Genomic DNA, 12,531 nt, shown 5'->3' on the forward strand with positions numbered 1-12,531 from the left:
CATGGAAGAGCGTGCTTTTTGAATCTTTCCGTAAACTTAGCATCTTGAGAAAAGTGAAGTTGCATTGATTTACAACTCCATACAAAGCTAGCTTACTAGCTTCTCTACAATTGATTCTCATCTCCTGACTTCTCATTTTTGTTTCCGCAGTCTTCTTGATTTTTTTTTTTTTATCGTTGTGTGTGTGTGTGTGTGTGTGTGTGTGTGTGTGTGTTTTGCTGTAATATTCGCATACGTTCTGCTGCTTATTTTCTTGTCATTTTCTTTTCGTTTACCTGCACCTTAACTCTCTCTCTCTCTCCCTTTTCTTCTTTTTTGAACTGCTAATTTTTCCATAAAATGCAACCCAAAAAAATTCCACAAATATGTGTTGAATATCGAGTTAATTATTGAAAAAAGTTACAAAATATTATAAAGTAGCAATGAAAAAACAACTATTTCAACATATACATTTCATTCATTTTTTACTGAACTAAACGTTCGAAAGGTTTGTTTCAAGCGATTACGTTCGTCACAATCAATATGTTACGCTCATCACGCTGATAGCTAATTGTGTAAATAATTTAATAACAATTCAACATTTTAAATGCTTTCTAGAAAGCTCTTGGGAAGAGGATAAAGCAAAAATTTTCTTTTTATTGTCCTACAAAAAGTGTGGAAGGGAAAATACGACGTTTGGTGACGAACGTAACAGACCGTTTAACATAGAATTCGAATTGCGCTCAACGAGAAAAAAAAAAAATAAAATAAAATAAAATTCAAGGAAAGAAATTGAAGAAACTGAAATCTCGAAATGTAAGCAATAACTGAAAAAAAATATACAGTGGCTCCCAAAAGTGTTCGTACACTTTGAAATTTTTTAGAAAAATCAATATAACTCGAAACTGAATTCGGATATGAACTTCAGTATTTTATCACATCATTCCTATGTCATACTAAATACAACCCATTGGTTTTTTCAAAATATTGACGGATCTTCTTTTTGAAATGAGTCAGAAAACGAAGAGACAGAGAAATAACACGCCACAAAAGTCATCGTACACTCAAATATTTTCGAATAAATTCATGATTAAAAATGACATATGCCATTTTATTAATATTTTTGCATTGTGTTGACCCTTGAGAGTTATTTGGCTTTAATTTTTTGTTTATTTATTCCTTAAGATTGTGCTTATTACTGTAAAATGGCTGGCATTCGTAAAAACCCACAAACACCATTCAAAATTTGAATTTTTTCCCACAGTAGTGGTAAATTGGCTTGAAAGGTCTCTAAATTTGTTAATTTATTTGTTTGTATAGTAAAGTGCTTGATAAAATACTTTAGAGAAAGGAATCGGACCGAAAACAAGGTAAGAAAAGGTCAACCGACAAAGTTGACAAAACGTGATCGGAGATTTAAAGTTAAAATTTTTTTTAAAAATACACATTTGAGTGCAGTAAAAGTTTCTGCAGAGTTAAATGAAACATTTTACATTTAATGTTCACCTAAAATTGTTCGTCAAGTTCTCTGATTAGCTGGATTAAATGAGACCTCTTCCCGCAGAAATTTTCTTCATCGTGCGAAAAACAGAAAGCTTACGCTTTTCGCCGCAAAATCCATGATAAAGAAGCTAAAAACGTTTTAGAATCACGTCTTACTTACAGATAGAAATAAATTTAACATTTTTGGTTAAATTGTTGCATAACTGTATGTAGAAGAAAAAATTAGGAACTTAATCTTAAGAACTTATTTGGATCAGTTAATCAGGACGGTGGAGGTTTTCTAGTGTGAGGGTGCATATCAGCATCAGGACTTGGTAGTTTGTAATTTTTTGATGAAATAATGAATCATGCTGTTCCTTTAAATATTTTAAAAACCAATTTTGAACTCTTAGCCAAAAATTTGGTTATTGGAAACAACTTTGTTTTTCATCACGATAACGATAAGAAGCACACGGTTTTCAACGTTTGCGCCTAGTGCCTCGAAAATTGTCCTAAAGTTTAGAAAATACCCCCTCAATCTCTAGATTTTAACTTAATGTAACGTATTTAGAGATATCTGGGAGCTAGATTTCGAAAATAGGGCTTTAAAACGAAAATAGAGCTGGAAACAGTAAGACTCGAAGTGTGGTTGAACACTTACTCAGAAATTACGCAAAAAAAAGAAAGAAAAAGAATGAAATCTATTCCCATACGTTTAAAAAGTGTTATGAATACTGTAGGATATTCTACTAATTAATAACTTAATAAAAAGTTAGATTATTCAATAAGATATAGACATTTTATAAAGTGTACGAAGACTTTTGTGAGATGAAATTTCCGGCACTTTTTGGTTTTTGATTTTTAAAAAATTAAGTTTTAATATTTTTGAAAAACTTTTCATGTAGTTTTGTTAAAAATTGATCATAGATCTTATAATTAAATACCCATTCCGAAATATTAATTCTAACCAATGGATTGGGGCCTATTTCGTTGAAAGTCGTAGGTGTACGAAGACTTTTGGGAGCCACTGTATATATATATTTACATCGAATGTATGCTTAAACAATTACCGATCACGTTTGTTGAATGCTTTATAGTTGAAATTTACGTGTTGTTGTTGAAGATCTTCAAGCAGTATTATTCTTCGCACGGCATCCATCTTGAAAAACCTTTTACGAGATTCGAAAGTTAAGAATGGTATCTCTAAAATTATGTATAACACATTAATATTGATTGAGTTTGAAATTCTGGCCTGCAGGTTGACATTTTCGTGGAATGACCCAGTTATTTCAACCAAGGCTTCACTCGATGCGTGTCTTATCAGGCTCAGTCATTTCTCAAAAGTGATGTTTTTTCAATCTTTAACGTAATATTTCATTGATATGGTTAACCGATGTGTAGTAGTGTACTACAGGGTGAATTGATGCCGGAACGGCGTACCAGGTCTGTTTTTCAAGGAAAATAAATTTCCTTTTCAGGTAAAGCTGGTCCCAACTCAGTATTCAACTATTTCTCATTGGCGTTCACTTCTGGTAAAATGCATCCCTGAAGCAGAGGGAACTCCAAAGCATGTTGAGCCTTCGTCTCACTTTTAGTAAGTCGGCCCCATACATTACGTATACATTTTTCGAGACATTTAATGTGAGTTGATATCGAGAAGAGTTCGAACATTAATCTTCCTCTAAATTAAAAAAAAAAGTCTGAGAAGGAAACCTTGTTGTTTATAAATTATATAGTATTTTACTGCATATTTAAAGGAGATATTTAATGGCGCAATCGTCAAGATTTCGACAATAATTGTTTTATTTTCACTATATCGGTAAGACTGTAATACATATTTGCTCTTTTGATATTATTTAGTTACAGGTACGTCGCTCAGCTTGGTGAATTTTCTCTTTACCTTTACTTGGCGAAAACTGAAAAATTGCACTTACATCATCGTCGGCGAAAATTAAAAAACAAGGCTTACATTGTCGTATGTTTGCTTCTTTTTCTAATTTTACAAAATTTACACACTTTCAATTTTTACTTATGACAAGGTTAATTTATTCTGCTGATTATGTCACATAATAATGGAGAATTGAAATTGATTTAGCGAAATATTTTAACGAGATTTCTCATATTATTTTAACATCTCGTTTTTATTTGGAGAATTATTTTACTTTGTTTTGATTAAAAATCCGCGAAAAAAAAAACAAAATAACATACTACTTCGAAAAATAAATAAATTCGATGATCGAAAGCATTTAAAGTTTTATTACATATAATTTTATTACCATTTATTCATTAAAAGTTTCAATAATCCTCTCAGTAAATGAAACTACCCACGAAACGACACTAAAAGTTTCAGTAAAATATAAAAAAAAATATGCTGAACAAACTTTATTTGACAACTATAAAAGCTTCATTTTATTGAAACCAAAAAACCGAATACGGGGACAACGAATAAAATGAAAAATTATCGCCAATAGTTGAAATGCATCGTGACGCACATATATGAAATTCTTTGGCGTCACAAAATTTGACAGCATTATATTTCTTGCCATTTGATATTCACATTAAAATCATGGGGGAATTATCGAGTCGCGGAACATGTGAAATTGGCGAAAACATTTTCTATTGCTAAAATTGCTGTCGCCAATGTTTGTTCTTTTGATACTTTGATGAAACTTTTATTGTTTTTTAATTAATTAATATATTTATCTGGCGAATTTTTTACACTTTAATGGATTTGGCTGAATACAGTAACATGGTTGCTTCCTAATACTGTTTAGTTTTTATTTGGCGGATTACGAAATAATTTAATTTTCCATTTTTTTTTTTTTTTTTCATTTTAATGTAACTTTTTATGCTACTTAATGGCTTTTTTTTTAATTTGATCTTAAACAAATAATTTAAAAATTTGTGGAACTTTTCATGTTTTTTTGTGCAATAATGTATTTATGTGGCGAAGTTTCTTCCCTTTAAATTTCCTCACAATGCGTAAACATTGGAATACCGTTTACCTTTTTAACAGGCTTGTTTTTATTTTTTTAATTGTTATTATTATTTTTATTTATTATTTTTTTCAACAAGCAAAAGTTTTCTTCAAAAAAAAAAAAAAAAGGGGGGGAATTTTTATTATTATTTTTTTAAAGGCTGGAATGTATAGGTTTATAAAAATCTTTAAATGAAAAGCTGCCATGTTTTCCTTTTTTGAAATTTTTATTGGCATGTTTTTCCGGGTGAATTCATTATTGTTTCAATGTACCTTTAAATGATTTAAATTTCTTGTTTTTTAACATACATTGTACTCCTTTATGCTATAAATTGTAATTTATAATGATCGATACTAACGATCAGTTTTATGACAAAAATTTTATTTGATAACTTTTCTACTTATTTTTCTTTAGAAAAATTGTATCTCTATGCATTTTAATAATTCTTGTTGTAAAAAAACTAAAGATATCAAATTGAGCTATTTACCATTTTCGGTATATGTTTTTAAAAAATAACTAATTTTGAATTAAACTTTAAAGTATAAGAAAAAAAAAAACTAAAAGTTCTCTGAATATTTCCATAAATATATTTATCAACTAACAAAAATATCCGGCGTTGCCTGTGTTAGTAATAATTATGAGAAACAATCGCTACTTTCATTTGTTTTCTGTTTTAACTGATAAATATATTTATCAGTTGTGCTTGATGAAGCATATGTAATAAATTTTTGCATAATAAAACCAAAAAAATACTTTTTCTTGATACAAATTATTAAGCATAGTTCATACGTTTAATAGACAGTATGGTTTCGTCCATGAGATGTAATGTTTAATTATATAATATTACGCCTTATTTCATTCAGAGCCAAATTTCCAATGTTTGTTTGTTATTAATTGGAAGCAGAAATTACCCCCCCCCCCCTTTCCAAAAACAGAAAAAATATCAGTATTTCCGAAACATTTATTCACACACGTTTTCGAACAGAAAACTTCTTTTTAAATTCGTTTGAAATTGTTATTCAATGTATAAATTGCAATAAATGCTCACTCCTATTTATATTTATTGAAGGTTTGCAGTTACATTACTCAAATAATTTTGAAAATGCTTATTGCGAAAAATGGAATAATTAATCACAACATTTTTTCTTACACGGAATTTACATTGATTTGTCTTCCTCAGCTTATATTCATCTGATTTTGTTTCCAAACTTAATTTTTCTTGAAAACAAAGTTTCATATTTTTTTTACTTTTTGCCTAAAATATCTTTTTAAACACTTTTCCTCGGGAAGAAAAAAAAACCGCTTTTAAATTAACTCAAATACTTTTGAACTCAATTTTGAATAACTATTCTCTTTAAGAATAATCTTATCTGTTGTTTATATAGTTAAAAGTTGCCACAAAATCCACCAGATGTCACTGGAGTCTGACCAGGTTTTTTGTTTGATTGATTGGTTTCATACTACAACTTTTATTGAAATGACTGAGCCTGACAAGACGCGTATCAAGTGAAGCCTTGTTTCAACATATGCAACAGAGCTATTCCTGTTTTCGAAGCAGAAAGAAGGTTCCCAACACTTTATTATAATTCCTTTAACTGCTTGTTGTCAGCACCTGATATCGTTTAATTTAAATTTTTTTCGCGTGGTCTTTTTCGGATGTACAAATATCGTCCCTCTGGGCATTCAAAAAAAAAAAAGCATTTGAATTTTTGACATTTTGATTTCCATTACGAGTGTGTGTGTGTGTGTGTGTGTGTGTGTTTAGGAGTGTATGCATGTGTATGTAGGCGTGTATGCGTGCGTACGTGTGTGTGTAGGATAGGGACGCCACCACACAGCAGCTCGCTGGAGGAGCAGCATGGAGATGCGGTCGACGGTAGAGAGGGAGGCGGGGGGCAAAATAAAATCAAAGGACGGACGAACGGATGGATGAACGGACGAACCCCTAAAACGGTCAAGTGAGAATAATAAGCAATTCGTGATTGCTCAAAAACTCACAGAGCTATCTTTCTCCCCCCCCCCCCTCTTTTTAATTTATAAGAATTTACGATGTGAGTACAAGCAGCGGTACCCTGTTAAAAATTTTCTTGAAATTTTACAGTAAAATGCGCTTTTTTCTCGTGTTGCTAGTACACTGTAAATACCTATTTTATAGTAACATGTTACGTTAGAAAAAACGAGAATGCTGTGAGTTAATAAACCTTTGTGTATAAAAAGTAAAATAAGAAATAACAACGTCTAATAGTACAAATTGCAAGGCTATTAAAAAGAAAGAGATACAAACGGTGAGTCACGTGGTTGTACATTGACGTAGCAATCGCTTGCTTTTTCTGGTAAAATTTACTGTAAAATTTTTCTGTACTATCAACACTCCATTTTACAGAAATATTTCCCACAAAATTTTTCTGAATTTTCACTGTGTAACAACAAAATAGCCGATGGCAACATCATGTGGTTACTCGACAGTTTCCTAACGTATTCAGTAATGTCCAGGCAGGGACGGATACAAGGGATGGGCGATTGAGGCGATCGCCCCTCCCTTAAGAGATCCTTCACCGGCAATTTTTCCGAGTTGAAATTCTGAAACGCAATGCATATGTAGGCGATTTTTGATGATGTTAAGGAAAGGAATGGGATTAAAATTTCCCCTCCAGAAACTTTTCGGAATTGAAGTTTCAAAAAGGCAATTTCATACGATGTTTGGTGAGAATAGGAGAAGGCGTTTAAGGCCCTCTCCTTCCTTCGGGTACTTCGCAAAATGTAATTCTTAAAGACACGATTGTGGGCATTTTAGGTTGAGTTAGGGGAAAGAATGGGTTCAGTGACTTTCCTCGGATAATTTTTTGTAGTTAAAGTTTCAAAATGCGCAATTTTAGAAAACCTCTTTCAACGGAAAAGGAAAGGAATAGGTTTGGGGAATTCCTTGGAAAAATCTCTATGTTTTAGCTGCTTCAAAAAAGAGTGATGTGCCCCTTCCCTCCCCAAAATATGTGTAACCAGATACGTAGCGAAAAGTAAGTTCAAAATATCGACCGCCCCCTCCTTGAAAGATTTCTGGATCCACCCTTGTAATTCAGGAGAGCGAATAGAACGGAAAAATCCTTCTTTAATTATGTAAGAGAAACTCGAGATTCAATTCCTACCAAAGTTATTCCCCCTAATTTACTTTCCATCTGCATACACTAGAGGTAAAATGACAAAAACAGAAACTCACAAGAGACGTTTGAAGAGAAGGCAGCATCCGCAGGAAATGTTCCTGTAGATGACCCATGGCCAGCCGAAAACTCCCAAGCCTAAGTTGAAGTACCTTCGAGCCAGTTTAAGGTTCATCCACGAAGGCATGTCGCTGGGGGGAAACCTGTCAACGGCCTTACCATCTGCAAATAAAGCGAAAAAAAAAAAAAAAAAAAAAGCAGAGAGAGAGAGATTAGCAAATGCTATATATCATCATGAAAAACGTAAAAAAGAACATTTGTTTGAAAAAACTACTAGGGAAAGTACGGTGTGGCTCTAGAGGGTCATTCCACAAAAAATAACCTTTTGTACTGCACGAGACGGTTCATATATTTCATTAAAAAACAATAACTTCAAAGGGTAATGACAAACTTTTTTTGCAAAAGAACTTTTTTTTGCACACATAAATTCGTAATTTCTTAAGCAGAAAAGTAGTATTCATTAATATTTTAAAAGTATTACTTTAAATTAAATATATGAGGCGTCACGTGCGGGACAAAATGACCGTTTTCCGTGGAATGGCTCTAGTAGTGTTGATGCATGACCTTGGCAATGTTTACTTCCTTTTAGGATGGTTAAGGGTAGGGGTAAATGGTGTGGAGCTGAGTTGGGAAACTGATGCATCAGTTTTGAAAAGGTATTCCAACTCAAATCCAAGCGAATACCATGTCCCTTGATCACTGTTGTTGTTGTCTTGTGCTAGCTGGGCTGGCAGTTTGTGGTGCGCGGCCTCACTTTTCCAACTGTACCGTAATTTGGTGTTTAGTCCGACTTCCACAATACACACATGCCATAAGGGCCCGTTTATATAGTAGGCAACCATTCACGACACAACAGCTCATTCACACAAAGAAAGGAAAGGACAAGAGAGAGAAAGTACTGTCCACCTCTGGCAAGTTGAGCTCCACTGCTCGACTGCTTGAACGATTCCATTTGTTGAAATAAGGGTGAGGAAAAAGGCTGAAGAACTTGCGGATTTAGTTTGCAGTGTTATTGCCCATTTGGCGAACAATATAATTCAGGTAAAAAGGAGCAAGCGGTAGATGATTTTCTCGCCAATAAAAGGGTTGCAATGGCAGCCCAACTTCTGTGCCTAACAATTCCTCTTCTTACTGATTGCTCTCCCTTGAAAGAAATGGACTTGTTCCAGGAAATATCTCAACTTCTCACATGTGAACAGTACATCCGTGTCTGAGCCGGGATTCGAAACCAGAATCTCCCGTTCGCAGTCAGACTTCTCTGACTCACCTCTAGACAAGGCAGTCGGCACCTTTTTTTCACTGAACAGAAGTTTAAACATTGTGAAGGTCATAGCTCAACTTGTCAGAGCTACGATATATAATCCTAATTTCTTGAAGCAGAAATAGTGTTAAGCATCGATCGTAAAGAATAAGACACCGCAAGTGGGTGGAGTCTATAGCCCCTTAAAAAAGTCTCATAAACATGACCCTAAGAACTATCTACTAAGAGCTACCTTTCAACGAAGAAGAGTTCATTTAGTTATATTTACCTAGTAGAACAATGGGCGGCGATGCTGCAATAGCGAGCTTTTCGGTCTTCCAATTTTTAAGACACTTTTTTCGGTACAGCAATAAACCAGCAATAACATCCGAAGCGACTAGATCTAAATCCTGTAAAAAAATACTACGCTATATTTCAGTTGCATAAAGTAATATTTCTGCATTATAAATTAGCCCCTATGACACAAGTCCAAGTTATACTTATGAAGGTCCTGGGACAGTTAAAAAATTCGCTACGTATAGCAGTAACATGTGGCTAATTTCAAATTCTGCAGGATAGTACTAGTTTCATTCCCATCAGATCAAGTAATTTTTTACATCAAAATTGGAATTTATATTCTGTAATTTGAGTTGATTACTCATAGCAGTAACGCTACTATTTTAAAGTTTGTAACATACGAATATAATCGATAGAACCAGAAATCAGTGATGATATTAGAAGCTCAAATTTCATTCTTCGATGGATAGCAGCTTTTCGATGGCAAAAATAATTAGCTAACGATTCGCACAATTCAAGATAGAACAGCAACTTTTACCAATTGACCTAGCAGTGGCGCACCCGCGGAGGGTTTTAAGGGGCTTAAGCCTCTCCCAGAAGCCAGAAGAAATTTTAAAAAGGGTCATCAACCCCTTGACCAGACCAAAGAGGAGGCATAAAATTTCGTTTTTTTGGCCTTTAATTTTGGAAAATTTTTGGAGGAGGGGGTCCCCGATCTCTACCCCTTCCTAATTTTACCAAAGATGACTTTAAATAATTGTTCTAGGATTTCAATTTTAGAAAATATATATATTAGGATTAGATCCACTTACTCGCTTTCTTCCCTAACTTGGCCAAACATGGCTTTTTGTGGATTTCCATTTTGAACTATTACCTGCAGGGGATCTCTTCCTTTCCCCTTTCTAAAGATCCCAAAATATAGCTTTCTAATATGTTTTTAGGAGGGATAAATCTCAAAATTCCCACCCCTTTCCCGGACATTACAAAAGATAATTTAAAATTGCGTTTTTAGAGCTTCAATATCTGAAAATTTCAGTGGAAACCAAACCTTTCCCTACCCTAACATCACTAAACATAATACTCAAAGTGCATTTTTAGACCTATAATTTCAAAAAAAAAATTAAAGAAAAAACATCCATTCCTAAAAGTCTCAAGAGGATCAAGGCCTACGCTAAAAGCCTATTCTGGATCCTTGGTTCAACTTGGTCTGCTTTTTGGGTTTGACACGGTCTCAATTGTCTTTTCGATTGTAGTAAAACACAGCGCTAGGAAGTCTTCCTCGTGTTTCAACATATAAAATTGTGTTTCTAAAATTTTTCTGGGAAAAAGGTTTAGGGAAGAGACAGACCCCGAATCCTGACTCTTCTTATAAGAGAGCTTGAAATGCATTTTTAGGACTGCAATTCCAAAAAAAAAATGCTAGAGGACCCTCAACCCAAATTCATTTCCTAACGTTACTACCAACGATGTCTTGAAATTGCATCTTTAAGATTAAAAATTCCAAAAAATTCCGAAGGAGATCCCTTACTAACCCCCAGAACTGTCGCTCCCAAAAATAGACTAAGCATGCATTTTTAAAACTTCACTTCCGTGCCTCCCCTCCCCCCTCCTCCTTCAAACGTTGATTCGAAAAAATTAAAATTTTGTTCTCCGACATTTCCGCTGCTTTAGTTAGTCCCACACCCTTCAGCCCCAAAAACTGCCTAAAATTGATTTCAATTTTGAAAAAGATTTCGGGAGGAAACCTCGAATATCCTGCATCCTCGTTCCAAACGAAGTCCAAAGTCGCAAAATTCAGTAAAATAAAGTCACAGTTCAATGGCGAAAAATTCCCAGAGGTGAGCCGTCGAATTATTGACGTCGCTCTATGTTTGTCTAAAGTTGTGTCTTATTAAAGAAGACCGAGTTTTAAAAAAAATCAGAGCAGATCTTTTATTGCCCCCTCTAATGTCTCCAAAAACAGCCTACAAATGCGCTTTTCAGAGTTCAGCGTCGAAAAATTTCCGGAGAGAACCCCAGAATCTTCTCCATTTCCTCAACATTACCAAAGACAAGCATAGAATTGCGTTTTTAAAGCTTCAATTTCGGAAAATTTCCAGGAGAAACCTCTACCCTCTAAAGTCAGCAAAGTTAACCTAAAATTTTGGTTTCAATTTTGGGAAAAAAATACGGAATTTAGAAAATTTAATTAAAAGAGATATTAAATTTTTAAAAAAGGGGGGGGGGGGTGAGGCTTTTTCACCACTGAGGAGCACACCACTTATTTTTCTAAGTAATATTGTTAGTTTTCTTAATTCAAATTTTTTTCTTAGTTTGAGAATGATAATGTTGATGCGTGTCTTATTACCATTTAAAATTCAAACACATTTTGTAGTTTCTTTCTCTTTATTCATATGGATAAAGAGAAAGAAAGTACTGAGAGGAGGAAATAAAACTATTGTGTTCTTTTAAAGTTTTTAAAAGTCGACACAAAATTTTAACTACACTAAAACGAAATTAAAAAAAAAAAATCTGCATCAATCTGAGGGAGGGAGCGTTCTCGAAATATGCCCCTCATTTCACGCATGAGAGTTCCTTACGAAACTTCCAGCCCCACCCGGGAAAAATCCTGGGTGCGCCACTGAGACCTAGCAAATAATATCCTTATTCGCTTAATTGTATCTGACAATTCGGCAAATTTGGAGACATCATTGCAATTTTCTGTCTTTTCTTAAAAGTATGCTTAATGTCTTTTCTCATTAAGCATACTTTAAGGTTAGGTATGTGTGCATACTGCATACTAGTATTTAATCATTTGGTAAAATTTCATGTTTGGTGCGAACGAATTTGATGAGGCCTTTCGGTTGCAAGATTGTCAAGCAAATGTGACGTTCTGTAAACCAAAATCATAGGGAATGCGCTTTGGCATTGTGATCTGGTTCAGCTTCAGAGCTCAGAGGGCTTTCTTAGTTAAACGTGAAAACGCTTGTTATACTTCTTGCATACTCTTTGCTCAATTCAAGCCATTGGTATCTTTTGATGCATTGAAATCGATTTTTAGGAATGTTTTGGTGTTTTTTTAGAATTGTGGTCTGTGGATTTTTGGAAAAGACAGGTCTTTAAGTTCGGCAACTGGTCAATAATTGGGTGGTGAGACACTAGTCCAGTCATTATAGTAAGTTCACCTCGGAATTCGAGATACCCAGATGTAAGTCTGTAAATACTTGTATATTGACACCCTAAAAGTTGTCTCAAAACCTACATATGGTTGGGTGTACGCAACTATTAAATTTCAAAGTCAAAGGTCACAAAAAGCTGTTTTTTTTCGCTTTTTTTGTAAATATTTCATTTCCTATTAGTC

The 12,531-nt window shown here is 33.9% G+C and overlaps 1 protein-coding gene across 2 annotated transcripts in view; it reads right to left on the reverse strand.

The window, feature by feature from the left end:
- Window positions 1–12,531, reverse strand: part of LOC129216152 (diacylglycerol lipase-beta-like) — a 107,584-nt gene that overhangs the window by 29,475 nt on the left and 65,578 nt on the right. For both annotated transcript variants that reach the window (XM_054850311.1, XM_054850312.1), the window contains exons 7-8: window positions 9,184–9,304; window positions 7,654–7,816 (exon numbers count right to left, since the gene is read on the reverse strand). In XM_054850311.1, coding sequence (XP_054706286.1) covers window positions 7,654–7,816; window positions 9,184–9,304 — 284 coding nt within the window. The remainder of the gene's footprint in view (window positions 1–7,653; window positions 7,817–9,183; window positions 9,305–12,531) is intronic.

The sequence above is a fragment of the Uloborus diversus genome, chromosome 2 (assembly GCF_026930045.1).
Source record: "Uloborus diversus isolate 005 chromosome 2, Udiv.v.3.1, whole genome shotgun sequence".
Taxonomy (NCBI): Eukaryota; Metazoa; Arthropoda; class Arachnida; order Araneae; family Uloboridae; genus Uloborus; species Uloborus diversus.